Source organism: Leguminivora glycinivorella, chromosome 1 (genome assembly GCF_023078275.1).
Source record: "Leguminivora glycinivorella isolate SPB_JAAS2020 chromosome 1, LegGlyc_1.1, whole genome shotgun sequence".
Taxonomy (NCBI): Eukaryota; Metazoa; Arthropoda; class Insecta; order Lepidoptera; family Tortricidae; genus Leguminivora; species Leguminivora glycinivorella.
In genome coordinates this window covers 3,111,253-3,132,542 of record NC_062971.1, presented here as the reverse complement: position 1 = coordinate 3,132,542, position 21,290 = coordinate 3,111,253, and the positions used below count along the sequence as shown (strand labels likewise).

The 21,290-nt window shown below is 37.1% G+C and overlaps 1 protein-coding gene across 1 annotated transcript in view; it reads right to left on the bottom strand.

Moving 5' to 3' along the window:
- The window catches only part of LOC125225681 (R3H and coiled-coil domain-containing protein 1), a 60,566-nt gene extending 39,689 nt beyond the window's left edge, over window positions 1-20,877 (bottom strand). Inside the window, exons 1-3 of the mRNA XM_048129508.1 lie at window positions 20,721-20,877; window positions 19,362-19,511; window positions 17,701-17,774 (exon numbers count right to left, since the gene is read on the bottom strand). Coding sequence (XP_047985465.1) covers window positions 17,701-17,749 — 49 coding nt within the window. The 5' untranslated portion in view covers window positions 17,750-17,774; window positions 19,362-19,511; window positions 20,721-20,877. The remainder of the gene's footprint in view (window positions 1-17,700; window positions 17,775-19,361; window positions 19,512-20,720) is intronic.
- Between the last annotated feature and the right edge of the window lie 413 nt (window positions 20,878-21,290).

The window sequence follows — 21,290 nt, the reverse complement described above, 5'->3', positions numbered from 1 at the left end:
ATTTACCTATCCGCGGGTAAATACGCGGGTATTTTCATTTTTCTTCAAAATTTGACGTTTTTAAATGGTGTTTGGGCTAAAATAGATTAATTTAAGTCAGTCTTTGTAACTGTACACATAATGTTTATTCAAATTTGGAACGAATAGGTTGCTATGAGATAAAATGTGATTTTACTGTATCACTTCCAACTATAAAAATCGTGTAATATCATTCTCTGACATACGGAAATAATTTCAAATGCTTTTAGTATAAATTATAAGTCTGATAAATAAAAACTGTAAATAAAAATATGTGAATAAAAATATTTTAAAATCTGTTTTTGAAGCTCATAACTCATACATAGTATGTTTTATGACAAAAATGCATATAAACTTTTTTGTAGGAAATTGTGTCTACTTTAGTTCGTACATACAATACTTTTCGATATTAATGATAGTTTCCATGAAATATGAAAAAAATACATTTTACCCCTCCTAACCCCACCATAACCCCCTCCAACCAGTACTAGGAAGTTTTTCTTTATCGTATAAATACGACTATTTAATGCGATCTAAAAAGCACACATAAAACATTTTTTTTTTTAGTTATTTTTAAAAATATACATTAAAACTTCTGTAAACTTAATTGTATATTAGACTGAACAGTTTGGTTTTAAATTGTGTATAATAATTACAACCCCTAACTTAGTATTTATCTCCATTTTAACACAAATCAGCATGTCCAACATGAAATGAATCTACCCGTCAATTTGGGTAGATACGGGTAAATACCGGGTAGATAGGTATTTACCGGGTAAATACCTGGGTGGGTAGATTGGGTATTTACCCACGACCCATCTCTACCTCGGACTGAAACTGTCCATAACAGTTAAATAGGTACAACGCGCGGGAATTCAATTCGTACTTACATGCAGATTGCAGTTACATTCAGATTAATAAAAATGTTGTAGGGATAGGGATATTAGGGATATTACTCGTACCCAACAGCAAATAGCTACGTATTCTTAGGAATAAAATATATGAGTACAACTTATTGCATAAAAGCAATAAGTATACTACTGACTAGAAGATCTGTACCTAAGTTAAAGCATGAGTAAAATAGACATCTGCAGAATAGATGCCTTGGTGTACTAAGGTATATATTATATTTTATTTAATCTGATTGAAAGAACGAAATACAACCGTTAAAGCTTTTGATAGATGTGCCAGAAGAAATAATGATATTCTAATATGTCTCCCCTTATGGACACGTTGCGTAACTCACATTACAGTCCGAACCTAATGGTCTCTTCTTCCAAGTTTCCTCCGATTGTAAGCGACTGGCATGATGCAACGGTAATATGCATTTCCTGTTTTAGTCAGCGACCTTGTAGGATGAACTAGGTAGGTACTTATTATTGATTCAAGTTTGAAGAGAACCTGATTGTGAAATTATTGGTGATAGACCGAGTGGGTACATAAATTATTCCAAATGTTTTTTGTTAAAGTTTTTATCGAATTTGGTGGTCGTAGTAAAATACAATATTTAGTTTTGATAAAAACTCACGGGTCTTGATACTCTTGATTGCCTAGGCAAACGTGCATTCGTGAAAAACCGTCATTTCGTTCGCTATGGCGCCAACGATTGACATGTTGTCTAGGCCAACTTCCCAAGAATTGATGCTCACAACAGAGGATCAAGACTGTGAAATATGGAATCTTATTTCCTTAATCAGCTCTACTAAGGTTATTTTATGACACGGGTTATCATGAGATTTTAAATAAATAAAAACATTTACTTATGTTAATTCCATAGGTGACATTTGAATTCAGTTTAATGTCTGAGGAAATTTGTTTTAACGTTTAATAAAAAAAAAGTAAGGAAAACCATCATCCTTCGGCACTAGTATTTTTCATTTTCATTATTTACATTTCATTAATTCGAAAAAAGTTTAACGAGTTTCACGAAACTTCGATCGATTAATTAATGAACATACTACTTCACTATGACTGCACGTTTTAATATGGGACACACACATTACGTAAAGCCACTGGAATCAGTATCAGTTCCTGACACGCCTTATTCGATATGTGGTTTACCGGTCACAACAACCTAGAAAGTTCTTCAGTACACGGCAGGGAAACGTAACACTGATAGAAAAAGCCGGAGGGTCTACCACGAAACACCTAAATTTGCAAATGGCCGCATCTTTTTCCAAGATTCAAGAGAGGGAATTATCGGCTTCGCGGTAAGCCTTTAATTCCTTGCAAGCGAAATCGGCTTTTAATAGTAAACAAATAGAAATGTTTTGGCTTTGAACTATACTTGATGAAAATATTTCGACGGAAGCGTTGTGGAATTGAGCGGCATGCAGTTGGATTCTTATGGAATCTGCTGTAATACGAATAGGGGAAACGACATGGAATATATTTCCATGAATGTCTTGATCGGATTTGGTACTAGACAGTCACTGATAATGATCATTGAGATTTATATTATGGTAATGAAATGTGGTAAGTAAATGAACAATTAGGAAACTGTGGAAAAAGGGATGGAATAATGGGTGGAATTTTAGGGCGGGTAAATTTAATCAATGGATCACATTGTTCATCCCAATTTCCAAATTTTTACAGGTAAGATATAGGCGCAGACACTAACCGACTACGGACTCCGTCTTGGTTCAAGAAACGGACAAATAAACACGATTTAAAACGCCTCAGAGGCAATGCTCTGCTCTGCCCGGTATACATCTATGTTAAAGGCTAGTTAACAAGTTATTTCGGTTACGTAAGAGGCAATACCCGCAAAATGGACCGAGTCGAGCTTGTGCAGGGAGACCTACAGGCTCCTTTCGGTTCACTAGGTGCACCATACAGATTTTTCTACAGGATAAATAAATACGATATAAAACGCTATAAAGGCAAGGCTCTGGCAGGTTTACGTCTAAATTAAGGGCTATTTGTAGCGTTACGTAAGAGGCAATAACTGCAATAAGGCCCATTACAGGACGGAGTGCCCATAAAATCGGATAGGAATTCTCAGGGACCAACCACAAACAGACTCTGTTATCGTCCGCCACAGCCACAGGCATAGTCTTTTACTTTTACAAGAGGATATGCTACCTCCGCATTTCCCTCCGCAGTTCCCTCGCTGGATATTGACTTTATGGAAAAGTTATGTGTTGTGCACATTCCACTTATAAACTGATAAGTACGTCATATGCTAAGACCCCTCGGCCAGGTCAAATTTCTCCCAAGAACATAAAGAGGCATGCTACTTGGGTGGATGGATGTTGAAACTATTTTAAAATCTAAGCAGTGCGCCAATAGTATTTTTGCCCGTTTTGTAAGGCCAAGATTTGGGCCCCAAAATTGACACCTTGTTATGCGAGTCGGAGAACACAGTCAAGTTCAGGAGCCACTGGGTATAAGGTATCCCATCTAATAAGAGAGTGCTCTGTAGGATGGCCCTAGGCACATTCATGACGATGTCATCGGAGGTGAGCGGGTCGTACTTCCGCACCGGACTAGCTGTAACTTGCTATGCAACTATGGTAAGGCATTCAGAATTCGCATCGCCATAGTACAAGTTTATTACTTTTCCAATTGAGGACCGTGAGATCATGAGACTAATGCGCGACAACACTTCCAAGCGGAAATGGTATATTTATTAAAATCATTTATAGTATTTTTAATACCTAACATAACACCGACGTCATTATAAATTTCTGGTTGAGTGTAGATAATTTTGAGCACAACATCTGGTTCTGTAGTATTCCTTCGTCTTCCGCGACCCCCTTTAAACAAGTTCCGAACTAACCAGCTCTGTCAAACTTTACCCGCCAATAGTCGAAGTATCCTAGATTTAGCCTATTCTGAAAGAGTGTAGATCATGTTGGACAAGACGTCTGGCGCTACAGTACACCTTCATTCGAGTCATTCTGTGTCCACGACCAAACTCTGTGTCATTCTGTGTCCAAACTGACCAAGTACCTACCGAACTCCAACCCTCCCAACCTTTAACCAGCTGCATAGTCGTAGAATCTCATCATGTCTACTCTGGATGAGTGAAGTTCATTTTGGACACGACGACTGTCGCTGCAACACCTTCGTTCAAGAAGTTCTAAAGTTTCCGCGACCCATATTAACCAAACCATGTTCTGAACTCCAGCTCTGAGAACTTTTAACCAGCTGCATAGTCGTAAAGTGTAGACGAGGACAGCTGCTGCAGTGCAGTACTCCTTCGTTCTAAAGTTTCCACGACCCATTTTAACAGAGTTCGGAACTCCAGCCCTCCCAACCTTTGCCCAGTTGCATAGTCGTAGTATCTCAGATCTAGCCGCACTACTTTCTCTTTCGCGTCCCACTTCGGCGACCGATCATTCCACTTTGCGGGCGCTTGCATCACGGTTATGTCATCGGAATTTTGTATGGACAGCCAGTTTGGTACCGATTTAATTCTGAAGGACGTATCAAGGCTGTTGCAATTTAGGATTATGACTGCGTGAGTTATTGGATTTCTGGAATGGTTTCGCTCTGAAGGAAGCGAGCGAAGCTGTTATTATGTATGATTAAGGAGATGTCACAATTTGGATTTCTTTCAACCCCTTTTTGCCAAGAGTGGCACTGAAACTAAGTAGTTCATGTGCTCTGCCTACCCCTTTATGGGATACAGGCGTGATTATATGTATTATTGTATGTATATAAGGAGATTTTTAAAAGGTAAAACCACCGGAAATATGGTCAGAAGACATTTCTCATTGTGACTTTTATTATTGAGAACTTGTTATTGACGTTATTTAATGGTAAAAAAAGCTAGGTGTCAACCTACATTACTTACACTGAAACTACAAACAGTAAATTATTAATTCCTTACGAAATATAGAAACAAGACCAACAAATTATACACCTTTAAGGTATTGTTGTCTTACCTACTTATCAAAATTGCATTGCAACATTTGCAACGTCACCAGAACTGTGTTCAAATAGTTTTCATGCAACAAACCCCCCTCAAGTGGAATTGCATGAATTTAATTGTAGCTAGGCTCAACCTTAGCCCTTTCAACCTAATAAAGGTTTTTTGTTTTAATGCTTAAACTTACATATTATTTATTTGTGTTTTTAGCGTTTCACGGGATAACATTTTCGAAATCGTTTTAAACAAAAACTATGTATGACATCCACGCGGGAGTTTTAGTCATGCATTTGTGGTAGAATAAGCTATCCTCTGGTTGATTAAAGCATGATGTCCGATTTTTGGGTAAAAAAAAAACACTGTGTAGGTACAGTTGTGAATACATAAGCCATCTCGTACCAATTTAACGAGTCGTTTCAAGGACTGCTCTGGCGTGTGGCAATTGGAAAGGCGTCTAGGCTTTATTGCGACAGGGACGAACTTGGTCGGCTTACGGCTAAGGAGAGAATGTGTATACCAGTTAATTATCTCTTTGGTAGTTTTTCTTATACAGATTTTATTACTAAAGAGTGCCACAAGGTCACAAGATGCCAGTGGTCTGGGCCGTAGAGAGGGGAACGGGAATATCCGCACCATATCCAAAACTCCACATTCTGCATTTGACCTCTGCTCCGCCATTCAGCGAGTCTCTAACTAAAGATGTTGCAATGGCGGAAGCAGCTTCGTACTCAGGAGGTCTGTGTGTGCCCAGTCCCGGCCCCAAGGGGAGGGGTGATTTGTATAGCCCACCTAAACTCCAGAGGATTCCTTCCCCCCTGGATCCACGCATAAGATGTTGGTCGAGAAAGCATTTAACGTGTCAGTAAGTTTTGCTATCAGGAGCAAGGTAAACAATCATAATGTGCATGTGTACAGTTTAATGTGTGTATAATTCGGTTGCATCAATTTGATTGCCTTCACGCGCCAGACGTTGAATACATAAGCCGACTTGTTCCAATTTCACGACATAATTCAAGGACTAGTGTGGTAATTCGAAAGGCGACTCGCTACACAGATAGAAAAGATATTTTAATTTAAGACGGAAAACTCTCTCAAACACTGTTATTTAAAAGGAATAATATAATTCTTCATCTAATAACATGGTCTTAACCTAAAGGGATATTCCTTTTTCAAAGAAGAATCAAAATTGTTCAGTCGTAGAGTGTGGCTAATGAAATATTGCCCCAACTTTTGGCGGGAAATTCAAAAAATCTAGGGCTGGTCACACTTGGTATAGTAGGAGATATAGTTTTGATACTAGAAAATATTTTTGATTTCTGTGCACACTTATATTGAAAATCAATAGAAATTGCTAATATATGTACAGAAATTTTACAAAATCTGTTAGCATTTGACGTATTAATGATATGATATTAGTGGATATGACGCCCGACTTTCAATCCGGAGGTCGCGGGTTCAAATCCTGGCTCGTACCAATGAGTTTTTCGGAACTTACGTACGAAATATCATTTAATATATACCACTAGCTTTACGGTGAAGGAAAACATCGTGAGGAAACCTGCATACATCAGCGAAAAAATTTAAAGATTTATGTGAAGTCTCCAACCCGCATTGGGCTAGCGTGGAGACTATATAGCCCGAGCCCTCTCAGACATGAGAGGAGACCTGTGCCCAGCAGTGGAACGTATATAGGCTAAATTATATTATTTATTTTATTTTTTATATTTTTATATCAAATTACTACTGACCAGTCACTTCACTGATTTCTTCTAAATTTTGGTTTTTCGTAAGTAAGTCGTTACGTTCCAATATTTTTATTTTATTAATGCTTTCCAGAGCTTCGAGTTTCTCCTTGTCTTTACACTCTTTTCCTGTTTATGAGATTTAAGTTTTATTATATTCACATACTTAATCAAAGTTATAGGCAAATGTTAGAACTAGTAATTAAAGTATCAAAATATTAATAGAGCACCATCCTACTATATTGTTTACGACTTGTAAACATTGCAGTTTTTCATTATATGCCGCTTCACGTCGACTTCGCTCTTGGTTGTAATTATTTATTAGCTTAAACGGCAAATTGCGGACCTCGCTTGGTATTGTCATTGTTATAATATTATTTAAGATTTACCCTTAATAACCCGCGAACAATTTGAATAAGTGACATAAATTGACAGCAGACTTTTAGCCTTTTTTTTAAACCATAGACAATTGGTGATACCACAAGGAAATATCTGTCAACAATATTTGGCTAGCCAGACTCTAACTTTATATACATTTGGTACAAATAGGACAGATTTGAATCAAAGAAGTATTTATTTGCAACAAAATATTACACCGTTTTAGTATGAATATGCTAGTTCTTAAAAAACGTCTTTGGTTCAAGTAACCTTTATCAAAGCAAAAATAAAAACCTGTTAAAAGAAGATTCACCACAATTTAACTACAAGAATTCTGCGTTTTTAATAGGAAATCATAATTTCTTAATTTAACTTTTACGTTCTACAGTCAAGACATAAAAGTTTAAATAAAAATAATACACGGTTTTACGTCAAGATTTAGTTCAATCTTGGCTTGATTTTAATAGTTCTTGATTTGATGCTTTGCAACTCCATTCAAAGTTCCAGAATAACTTAAAACAAAAATAAACACAGATTTATGTCAAGATTTATTAAGTTCTTGGCTTTGTGTCACAAATTCTTGATTTAATGTCTACAAGCTCCATTTGAGAATCAACAAGTTCAAATCAAAAAATATCAAGGTTTTACTTCAAGATTTAGAACAATCTTGGCTTGATTATAATAATTCTTGGTTTGATGCTTATAGACTTCATTCATAATTCGAGCAGGTTTTAAATAAAAAATCAACACGGACTTAGGTCAAGATTTATTACATTCTTGGCTTCATATCACAAATTCTTGATTTAATGCCTACAAGTTCCATTTGAGAATCAACACGTTTAGATCGAAAAATAATAAAGTTTTGCTTCAAGATTTAGTTCGCGCGCCGAGCGGCGACACCGGTTTAGTTACCAAAAAACCCGCTAGATGGCGCTGACCCCAGCCCATAGAATTCGTACATCGCGGTGTTAAGATTTTTCCCGATTTGGTTAGGCTCGCCGGTTGGAACTTGATATGTATCGAATCATAGGAATACAAATTCCGACATAATAGCCCCTGCTTCCCTCTGGGAACTACGCGCTATTATTGAGGACTATCCTAAACGTGCTTCCGCTCCAGTTCTCTCTCTCTCTCTCTAACTGGCTGGGGAACTCGAAATTATATATTTTAAATGAAATAAGATAAATTACATCCAAGAAGTAAGTATATTTGGTTTAAGATACTTACTGTTTCACCCCAAGAAACATTAAATCTAACTTCAAACATGTAAATCTTCATCTAATACCGTCTGTACGCGCCAGTTGACGGTACTGTCAGAATCCCAGGAATCCATAAATAACTCACATACGTTTGTTGTTAACCATAGTCTTTAATGCACTGATTTTTGTACTTAATGCAATTACACGTGTTGAATAAATAATCTAGGTCGCGCGAGTGCGCATATTTGCGTAAAGACATTGCTACAGTATATGCTATACCTACGCTGTACGATAGCTAGATCGTACATACTGCCACTTATAAAGCAAAACAACGAGAAGCAACCTAAGAGTATGCAAAATTATAAACGTTAAATAAATGAGTAAAAACCATATGTCAATTTAACAAAGAAATACTATAAAAATAGTAGTGAACACTGTAAAAAAGGTAGGTAAATGATTATGTTTCTTCATTTAAGTCCCTAAAGCTAACTTTTCGTCTTTGCTGCGGCGTCATTGGGATGTCTGAGAAGGACGTAGCTCGCTGAGGCGCCGTGCTCGTCGTCGCAGGAGCGGCCGCAGGGGTCAGTGATAGTACTGCTTGCAGTGGGGTGTCAGGTTGAGTAGGCGTCGACTTGCGTTTCAATTTGCAGATAGCAAGTATAATAGTTATGGTTGAAGTAATTCCCAATGCAATGTAGATTATGACGTAATGTGTGGTGTCATTTCTATCAAATGTGTCCAAATTTGCTTCTTTAATGGTCTTTAATTTCTGGCTTATGTCAAGAAATTCTTCGTTATGATCTTCTGTTAAAATAGGAACATCTTTCGATAAGGATGTTTTTATTACGTCATTGATCGGTGATATTTTCGGAATTTCCATGTACAAGTCTTGCACAAACATTTGACTCTTGTAATCATGTTGTGAATGTATGACGAAGGATTTTCCTCTCATAGCGCATCCTGCAGGAATTGTGACCAAACCCGTGTCGATCAATGTCTCAGTGGATACGCTGTTATCACATATCACGCGTATCGGGTGCTCTTGGCAGTAGGAATACAGCCAGATGTCCTGTGCATGTAATTTGATCCACCTGTCAGCGCATTTCTTGGCTGTCGCTTGGCAATAAGGTTTGTTATTGTTGTTTAATAACAATTGCATGTCACAAATAGATTCACCGACTTTCATTGTGTATACAGGGTGATTTAAAGGACAGAACATTTTATCATTTTTGTGAGCGTTGCATGCGTGAATGTCAGTTTCTGTCATTGGAATTATGGTGTCTTTCTTGACGTTAATTGCAATGTATTTCGTTGCTGTTGAGATGTAAATGGCGTTGTCTCCGTTTCTGCGTGGAAGGTCGATAATAGAGTCTAACTCGAACTGTTCACGGTTTAATAATGGTAGGCGTATCTCCATTATTAAGGTCTTTCGAGTCACTTTTACGTGGATATGGAGCAACCCGTACAGGTCTTCAGCGTTGTCAACTGGAATGGTGAGGTCATCCTGTATGTGCCCCGATATCAGTTCTAACTGTTGTTGGAGTTGCATCGGGGGTAGTAAATGCACGTTTAATCGACCATGGTATATGTCAGTGACGGTGTCAACTAGGGTATCTTGAATTCTTCTTAAATTTGAGATGATGACATCCGCCGCTACCATAGACGAAAGTAGCGAGAACGAGTTCAGTAAACGTAAACTCGTGGATTGTGCTTGATTCACATCTTCGATTAGATTATGGACGGTTTTTGCAATTGAGTCAAATTGATTTTTCATGATAATCTCGTTGCGTTTGAGAATATTGTTGTGAGCTTCAAGTATGGATGTCTGGTTTTTGTACAAGTTGAAAATGTGATCTTCTCGCTTCGTAATTGTGTCAATATCCTTTTCATATTTTTCTGCAAATCGATCATCAAGTACGCCAAATAAGGTATTAGCTAAATAGCCGACTCCATTGGCTAGACCTCTTCGTTGGCGGTTTGTGTTAGGGTGACTTGTCAGCAAATCGTTGTAGTGACGCAGTTCATTTAACTCGTGTTCGAATTGTGCAATAATTGGAGCACATGTGTAGTCATTGTTGCATTTTGTTTTTAGAAGTTGAATGTACTTTTCGATTGAACATATGCTATCCCAATATGTCGTCATGTTGTAAAATGCGACCATCTTCCACTCGTCCTGTATGATCCTTATGTCTGCAATTTTGTCAAAATAAAGCGAGTTGTTGGTTTGTATCTTGTCAATATGGAGTGTCTGGGCGGTAGCCGGTAGCACACATGTCATTAATAACAGTAACATCGATGTTATAAAACATTGTTTATTGCCTCGTGCTCGTTTATGCGTTTTTGGTGGAACGGAGTCAGATTTCATGTCCGGATCTATGGGACTGGTTTGTTCCGACTTTTGAATAGGCAACGGAGCTATTTTGACCACGGGTCTTTGGATTTCTCTTCCTTTTGTTTTTAGCGTAACAACACGGACGTATCCGTCCTTGCCGTGATGTACGTCTGTCACGCGACCCATGGCCCACTTCGCGGGTGGTAAAAAGTCTTCCTTGATTAGCACGATGTCATCTTTTTGTATGTTTTTTGCAGGTTGATTCAAAAATATCTCTATCTGCCGGGTGAAGAGTAACTGATTATTGTTGTAGCGATGATACAGCAAGTCCCATGCAGTGAGATAGTTGTCAGCAGTCACACTGAGATGCTGAATGAGTCGTAGTGCCTCGCCTTTCAGCTTCCCCTTTAAATGTTGCATTTTTTGTGCTTTAGATAGCACAGGGTTGTCATGGATTGCAGTCTTATACAAATCTATAAATGTAGGCCATTGAGAGTAGTCACCGTAGAAGTTAGGTATCTCCATTTGCGGCGTTGACTTGTGTAAATGAGTTGCAGCAGAAATTTTCTGGTTTAGCGCCCTCTTTGTCAGTCGATACTTCTTTTCATACACAGAGTATCTTTCTTCGTAATCCTTATCCGAACCCTGGAGCAAGTTGTCAATTTTCAGATGCAAAGTGTCAATAGTGTCCCATCGAGTCTGAAGGTTACGAAGTTCATCCTCCATTTCCCATTTCTCCGATATCTTGTCAATGTCAATATAGTTCAAAATCCTTTGAAAAGCTCTGAAGTTAGTTTTCTGCTCACTAAAAAGCTCGTTAAGTTTGCTAGTTTGCTGCTGCTGTTGAGTATCTGTGGCCTTAGGAGTCGATGGCTCCCCAAAACGGTAATTTGAAAGCATCGTACGAATGTTGTCAGTACGAACCTGCATTTGCTGGTACACATTATCCACAAAATACTCCCCAGTTTGGTCAGGTGCGTCACGAAGCTTCAAGTTATTCTTGTCAAATTCTTCCCATAACGTGTCTACGGCGCCAATTCTCGTCCGTAAGTATTCTTCGGTTTTCCTGAAGTCAGAGTCTTTCTTGAAGTTCGTTTCCACTCGCTGAATAGCATCGATGATCTCCCTCTGACGTTGCAATATACGATCGTAATCATCCATGGCTCTTCAAGCAGGTATGATTTGTCAAATGTCAAAATGTCATAGAGTACCTTAAATAGTACTATAAATGTCAATGTCAATAATGCAAGTGTCAATAGCAATAAAATGCCCAATGTCATAAAGTACCTTAAATAGTACTATAAATGTCAATGTCAATAATGCAAGTGTCAATAGCAATAAAATGCCCAATGTCATAAAGTACCTTAAATAGTACTATAAATGTCAATGTCAATAATGCAAGTGTCAATAGCACTAAAATGCCCAATGCAAAATGTCAAATTCAATAACTTGTCACGGTTCCTTAGTAGGTATTCTTGAAATCCATTGTGCGACACCACGTCCTCTCAACTAAGTTGGTGAGACCCGCTTGTGGGAGGCCAACCGAGTTGAAACGGTAACCACACTAACTTTCTCTGAACACCATCACTAAGCTCGAAGGACCAACATGTACGCGCCAGTTGACGGTACTGTCAGAATCCCAGGAATCCATAAATAACTCACATACGTTTGTTGTTAACCATAGTCTTTAATGCACTGATTTTTGTACTTAATGCAATTACACGTGTTGAATAAATAATCTAGGTCGCGCGAGTGCGCATATTTGCGTAAAGACATTGCTACAGTATATGCTATACCTACGCTGTACGATAGCTAGATCGTACACCGTCAGAACTTTTAAAATGAAAAATGTATATATTTGGTGTAAGTAACTAATTGTTTCACCCCAAGAAACATTAACTTTTACTTTAATTATGCATAACTCTTAACCGAAAACCGTCATAACTCTTAATACAACAATTTTATTACTTAGAACCAAGAAAATATTATACTTGTTTTTAAGAACTTGCTGATTTGCTTCTGAGTAATAATTATCACTGAACAAAACGTTTACGCTCTTGGAATAAATGATTAAGTTTTTAAAAAAAGATTGTTTTGCTAATCATGTTAAGATATAAAATGGTTAGTGCAAGTAATAAACATCGAGACATTTTATGTTTTATATCAAGTAATTAAAATCTTCCTGATATGGGAAACTGGATATCTCTTGGTTCAAATAGGTTTCTTTGGTTGAAGAGATATTTTCTATCTGTGTAATTTTCGAGACAAGGAGATTGTCGGATTGCGTCTGGAAAGCAAATGTATCTACTATTTCGTGTGTTTAGTTTCCTAGGCTGTCGGTAAGTTAGCAAAATTTCGAAATAAATGATAAAATAGATTACAATTTTAAACTTTTTTACAAGCAGAAACGGCGTATAGTTTAGACCAATATGGTGGAAGTTTCACTGGCTTGAAGTCTTGATAGCTCAGTTAGCAGATCGCTGAAGTATCGATCTAGTGGCCATCAAGTATCAGCCAAGACAGTCATTTTTCACTTTTAAATTTAAAATTACAGTCTCCTATAAGAAATATAACATCACGAAGATTCAAACTAACATCAGATGAGATGCATCATGCACGAAGATTGAATAACATTCCTCCCAGCATAGCTCATTATAAAACGCGAGATTTCACTGAACAAATGAGGCAAGAAGTTTAATAACGGCGTAATATTAAGATAATGTCTCGGAAGACTCACAGAGTTGCGCAAGATTCGTTTCCTTTGCCTTTGCGCATATTTGCGTAGCGGTCACGGTCATACCTATTAGGGCCATTTTTTTTCAAAGTTGTCCACCCCACTTTTTTTGGATTTGGAAATTTTTATGGAGTTTCCAGTCAGAATCGCGAGATCTTTCAATCCTAATAGGAGAAAAAAAGTGTCCCAAGGTTTTTTCCCGTCCCGTTACGATTTTTTCATACATTTTGTATAGCGATAACGATAACCTTCCATTGGTTTGAAAAATGTATGGAAATCATGGGACATTCTTTTTCTCCTACCAGGATCGAAAGACCTGGCGATCCTGAGTATGAATCGCGTAAAAAATACCCATATTACAAAAAAAGTGGGGTGGACAACTTTAAAAAAAATGGCCAATAGGTTCTTAAAAAAACATTTAACTTGCAATATTTTTACGTTAGCATGAATTTTTTTAGGAACCCCAATAAGCGCTGTCAGTAATTTCCTTTCCTTCTTTGATCTTTATTTTCAAAACGAGTGTTCGCTTTCAAATCGACCGACACTCGAAAAACTATATTTGGTAACGTGGAACCGATGATGGAGATCATTATTTACAAACTGTTGTCAAAATTATAATTTTTTTGTTTGAGGTTTGCAGTATTTTTCAATTTCCATACACCCATTTAATTCCCCCAGTTCCCAGTGCCAATTAATTGAACAATGAGCGTCAGAGACTCCACAAAGGCGGCAATTCGTAACCAAGAACAAACGACGATCGCATATAACAAAAGAACTAAATACAAAACGCACTGCAATTTTTCTCAACCGAATATCTCTTAAGAGACTTAACTCCGAAACCAACTGTATACGGTACTATAATACAACGTATTAAAGTAGATTGTTAGATGTAGATTTTAAGAAAGATAAGAGGTTGAAGAAGTGGACGGATTTGCATAATCATTGCACCGAATTGGTGTAACATTTGGGCGTTCAGTTCTCTTGAATTATGTGTTACGGTTAGCTAATAGACTAGACGGTTTTTGTTTGGAACGCATCACGGGTTAGCGTTTTTGCTAAATCTACTTTAGGTTTAGAAGGCCACAGTCTATTTTGGTAAATGATTTTAATCGGTATGTAGCTACAGTATTCGATCAGTTAATTTACATACAAATTTTGTTTGTCTACTTTAAAAGCAGTGATGGTATGATTAGGGTCGGACCAAGCTGATTGTGCATGGTATTAACGAAAAAGTGGCCGTGCGTAAGTATTAAATGAGGTTGTGATAATGATAAATTTAAGGCTGTTCCCTCTGTTCTATTACGGCCAATTCATAATGCATAACCAAAAACGTTAAATTTTGAAAAAAACCCCGATATAGTGGACTGATTTTCATGAAACATGTTTAAGGGCCGCTTGCACCAACGAAAATGGAGAGTTAACTCGAGGGTTAATCCACTATTTTATATGGAATTTGACGGATGACAGCCCACTAACCCTGAGTTAAGTGGTTGGCGCAAGTGGGCCTATAAGAAAACTCCCGACGAATTCAGCTTTGAGCTTTCAAACAAAAAAAAATCGGTTCATCCGTTCGGGAGCTACGATGTCACAGATAGACACACACACAAACAGACAGATAGACAGACACGTCAAACTTATAATAATACCTCGTCGTTTTTGCGTCGGAGGTTAAAAACATTAGTCAAACGATTAGTTTGAGTCATAGAAAACAATCTATAGACTGTAGTGTAGATTGTTTCTCAAGATATTTTTCTAGCTTATTTTCTACGATGCCCAGAGTTGCGAAGTGGAGGAAAGGAATTATAATAGAAAAGCGTCTCGTGGCAAATGCCGTGGTAATGCAAAGAAGTAACGAACATTTATACTTTAATATGGGTTTACATAATCATGTAAACTAGGTAATTACAGTAGTGGCAAAAAATCTATCATACTGGTTATACAATAGAAAGCAATAAGTCGAAAATTTTTAAAATTAGAATTTTATATCAAGTAAAGAACCATTTTATCATAATTACAAATATGTATTTGAATACTTCATAATTCACATAAGTCTTAGGACTCACTGCACGTGGCCCGTGGGCAGCCACGAGAACCTGATGTGGATTAGACTTTACTCAACACAAACCAATCGTGTCATCATCCTCCTTGCGTTATCCCGGCATTTGCCACGGCTCATGTGAGCTCGGGGTCCGCTTTGACAACTAATCCCAAGATTTGGCGTAGGCACTAGTTTTACGAAAGCGACTGCCATGTGACATTCCAACCCGAAGGGTAACTAGGCCTTATTGGAATTAGTTCGGTTTCCTCACGATGTTTTCCTTCACCGAAAAGCGACTGGCAAATTTAATATCAAATGATATTTTGCACATAAGTTCCGAAAAACTCATTGGAACGAGCCGGGGTTCGAACCCGCGACCTCCGGATCGAAAGTCGCACGCTCTTACCGCTATTGAACTTCTAATGAACACAAGTTAAATTATAATCTATTGAAAATATTTCAACTTGTGCTGTCTTAAAGTAGTCACACTACTATGTATATAAATTAAAACCGAAATAAATTACACATATGAAAGAAAAAGTGACCAAGTCTGCCTGAGGCTTCCAGCTGTAATTTATTTCGGCTATTGAACTTCTTATTATACGCATCTATATTGTAAATTAATTCATCGAAATCGCGGAATAGCCGCTTTTTTTAGGGTTCCGTAGTCAACTAGGAACCCTTATAGTTTCGCCATGTCTGTCTGTCCGTCCGTCCGTCCGTCCGCGGATAATCTCAGTAACCGTTAGCCACAGAGAACCTCCTATAGAGTAGCAATCTTGTATATTTTGTTCGCGTTACGAGTCACCAGTGTTTGGGGTGCGAGGAGCGGGCGGGGAATGTGTTAAGCGCGCTGTGATTGGCCGTTTCAAGGACGGCGGGCAGTCGCGCCAGATGAAAAGGGACAGAAGTATGACTGTCCTTCTACTGACGCGTAAGTGGCCAATGTAAGTTGACCTATGCCGGCTCTGAATAAATTATAAATATGACTTATTTGTGGAATGTAATGCCGTCTGTTTTTAAATTTGAGCTTCTTGTTACCTTTCCACACCATTTCACACTACAGGTGGACATCTTTAAGGCATCAAAATACCCTTTTCCAATTTTTTAGTGCGAAAAACACGCGCTGCTTTCGGGTCTGTTACTTGGTCGATACTGATCGGGCACGGCGAGCGCCCGCGCTTATATCAGTGCAAATACTAGGAAGGCTGGCGACCGCGAGTCGTCTTGTAATGGATGTCTATAGGGGTTGGTCTGTGCCGTTAGCACTAGAAAGCTGTAATTTGGTACCAATATGTACTCGTATATCAATCACGCCAACAAAGTGCAAAAATAAAAAATGGAAAAAAATGTTTTATTAGGGTACCTACCCCCCCTACATGTAAAGTGGGGGCTGATATTTTTCTTCATTCCAACCCCAACGTGTGATATATTGTTGGATAGGTATTAAAAAATGAATAAGGGTTTACTAAGACCGTTGTTTGATAATATTAACATTTTCGATAATATTAATATTAACATCACAAAAGTAGAACTTTATAAAGACTTTCTAGGAAAATGGTTTTGAACTTGTGAGGTTTAGTAGTTTTTGAGAAAAATACGGAAAACTACGGAACCCTACACTGAGAGTGGCCCGACACGCCCTTGGCCGGTTTTTTTAATTAATGAATGAAGTGTTCAAATGTGTCCGAAAAATATGAAACATTATTTGCCGCTACTGTACAAGTGTACATGATGCGGCGTCTAATTCTGGAGTACAGTGTGCAAAATAAATTCAATGAGTGAGTCTGAGTCATCTCCGCGTGGGGGCGCTTCGTGAGTTTCGAGATGACGAAACGGCACAGGGCACAGTATATGGAGCGGTTGAATTAAGGACATATGTGTTAATACGCTATTTTCGTGTAAGCGCACAAAATTATCCGACAGTTTTGTTTGTGAAGCCATATTGAGTATGAGTAGGTACTTTGAAAAGTCGTATTGCGTTTTGGGCATTAAAAAGGCTATGTATTGGATGCATATGTGACATTAATTGGGTAAAGGGACCTTATTGTCGATGGCGCTTACGGCAATGTTCGTGTACAAATACATCGACAATAAGGTCTCTTTACCCAGATAATGTCACATTATAGGTTACTTATTGCGATTCAACTTTGAGTAGCAGTGAGATATGAGATTTTTTTAATAGGCAGTGTTATGAAAGACTTATCCTCATCACTTACTTACTTAATCGGTTTTTGCAAATTTGAATGTTAAATGAAAATAATGTACCAAATAACCACCAATATATGCTTCTACGAGGCTCTTAAAAAGATTTAGATGTAGTTAAACTTTGAAAACTGTGCGTAAAGTATTATTTTTCCTAGAAATAACAAAAACAACTTACCCGAGTGTGATATGTTCGCATCTTCGCGTTCGGTCTGCGTCAATCCCATGGTAGGCAGAGCACAAGCTTCATCCCTGGAAACAAGACATATTAACTAAAACAATAGTAAGTTTGCGACTCATCATCATCATCACCGTTTGAACGTCATGACTATCGTGGCGCGACATAGTCAACCTTAAAAAACGCATGATGGTTGATATTAGAATTTAGCCATGCGAGTCGGATGACGTCTTAGGTGCTCGTACTGTACAGTCGACTACAAAGATATGTATCCATTTTTTCACCTTATTACAATGCAATAAGGTGAAAAAGTGTATACATCTCTTTGTAGTTGACTGTACACGTTTTCTGGGTTATCATATAAACTTAAGAATTTTGCGTGTTCATCTACTGACAAACCGGTTTGTAAAACTCCACAATTTTAAAAGACCTTTTTGAAAAACTTTTCAGAAAAGGTGAAGTTGTGCAATGACAAAGTTTGAATGCGTTATTCCATGTGTATGTGGTGTTCAAAATCTTGGGTTAATGACTCGGTTGTGCTGAATAAAGCAGAAAATATCTATCTTGAAAAATTTAGAAAAAACCCGACAACGCGACATAGTAGACGGATTTTCATGAGACACGGCTAAGAACACTCCCGACTAACTCAGCTTTCAGACAAAAAAAAAACGAAATATAAATCGGTTCATCCGTTCGGGAGCACACACATAGACAGACAAACAGACAGACAGACACGTCAAACTTATAACACCCCGTCAGTTTTGCGTCGGGGGTTAAAAAAGAACAAAGAATACCAAAAATTTCAACCCAGTGGATTCCATCCTTATTATCCTTATAACCAAGCATGAAAACATGTAACAATGTCAACTTCATGCCAACGACATAAGAGTCACATTACGTCCTACAGTTTTGTCAGACCTTCGAAAGTGTACATTTATTACTCAGAATAGGTCTATCATGATCATGTGACGTGAATTTATGATGTCACATTATTATAATGACATTCAAACAAGTAAAGAATAGCTTACAGTAGTAAATTAGATACAATTTTTGTTATTTCACTCAGTATTGTATACAGAATGATATTCATTTTCACAGTCACATTGTATTTTACAACTAAATGATTAACTATTTAATTTGAATTGAAATAGATATCATACACGAAAGAAAAAACGGGCCAGCCCAGCCGCCAGGGCGGGCATGTGGTCTAGTGGTAAAGATGTTAGCCGCGTAATCTGAAGACCTGGGTTCGATTCCCGGCTCGACCACCAGTGGGCCTTGCCGTTTCTTCTTTCGTGTATGATATCTATTTCGATTTATAATTTATATATAGTAGTGTGACTACTTGAAAAAAAGAACAAATCAAAAAAAATATTCAATAAAATAATTTGATTTGTTCCCTAGTTGTATGTAATTTGAGTTATTAAAGAAGTAAATCAAATAAGAAATCTAGTTTTGTGAGTCTATGCTCGAGGTTTTGACATGTTTAACAAACTTTACCTACACTCTCACTCACTCACTCACTTTGAGTTGTACCAAAGGCAAGATCTTTTATATACATAATGTATTACGCTTAAAAAAAATTCAAATATGTCATAGCAAGATTTTTATTTTATATATGTACCTCAAGTAACAGTTCAAAATACAAATTTAGGACTCACCGGAGTATCTTCTCTCTGAAGCAGATCACTGTCCTGCGCTCGTCGCTTACACCGATGGAGAATGTGGCAAGCTCCGGACAGCCAAACTCCTCCACGCAGCGGTGGATCAGGAATCGCCGATAGTTGCTTACTGGTGGGAACACCAGCACGCTGAAATTATACACTAGTAGTATTCAATTGGCTTCATTTAATGAGTGCAAAAAACTTGCTATTGTCACATCCACATGATATTGAATATTATGCCTATGGACAAGCAATACTATTAGCTTAGATCCTTCTAAAAAATATGTAATGAAATATTAGTTTTGTAAAATATCAATAAAGATAAGCAATAACAAAAAAAATCAATATTCCAAGAATAAATTCAAACATAATAATATGTTAACATTATCAACAATTATTGCAACTGATTTTTGGACTATATTTTTAACTTTTTTGCACAAATTAAAATAAGTACAAATATCTAACTGCTAGTCAATAATAGGGCATAGGACAGTATACTGTATGAGATTCTATGAAATGTTGATGTGTGTGTTTTATCATCATATTACTACTAATATATCATTATAATAAATAATATGTCTTGAACTGTAAATGACAACAAGATGAAATCAAACAAGATTAAAGGTGATTCAATTGGTGTAATCAGAAGTCTCCCAATTGATCCCTTGACCCCATTCTAGAGGAAGCTTGTTGTTAACTGGAGCAGATATTTATAGAGCATGCTGAAAACACAGGGTAGCTGAATATACTGTCACAAATATAATTACAATGCATATTTAGTGCTTATATAATTCATGTAAAAATAAATAATATGTATGAAATAAATATTTTGCAAAAAATAAAAAAAAAACTCACTTTGTCACTGGATAATGTGAATGATCAATGCAAAAATATAAATTGGAAGTATATTACAAATACATAAAAAAAATTTGGGCATTTAAGTAAAAATCATATAATTAACTAGAGAATATTTTAATTATTATCCAATACAATTCCTATTGAAATCTACTAGGCTTAAATAAGTTATTATAAAAAGGAGAAAAACATTACGCAGTAGCGTGTCTGCACGGAAACTCGTATGATGATCCGAGCAATTTTATAGATCATTTATGAATATTTATTAGCATCCGCACCGCAGTCTCGCTCCATATAATCCGCGACCTACGTACATCTTTGACGGATTTTAACCTTGAAAATAACAACCGAATAACGAAATGTGCGTGTATTAAAGACACATGAAATAAACATATTTAATAAGCCTATCTATCATGTAACTAAATGTTTTAGAATTATACAAGACACAAAACTCAGAAGAAAGAATGTGCAGAAAATAACAATATAGCAAAAATTGTTTACCTGTCAACTCTTTTTTCTGCTATAAAACATTTTAAATCGTCCTTTACATCTTCAACAAAATTGTCGTCTGCTAAACTCAGGAACCTGTCCACCGTTTTGGCACCCAGCTTGACGGTGGCTTGTGGATTCCAACGAAAATAAAAACTAAACGATCTAATTCACGTGCCAAAGTGGGAAATTTCAGCCGACCATTTTCAATTTTTTGTTTGTTTGCTATATTTTTAAATTGCCCCCGCTGAGGTAAGGCAATGACATTGGTCATTCAGCCAAGTAGTGTTGTATCTGTGAGTTACGGTTTTCGCACAATCGATTACATATTTTTTTTGTAACCAAATTCCATTATAAATCTGACACTTTGATATTTTTATGATCTTCGAATTTAAAAAAAAATTAAAACAATCGATAGCAATTTAAAAAATATAGGACATCACTAAACGCATTACGGCGTTTAGTTATTAAAGCTGAAAATAAATGTGTAGCTCATGGTCTGTTCACAGTGTAGCTACAATTTATCTGAACAACAAAATATTATTAAAACCGTAATAAAAATAATATTCTTCAAATGAGTTT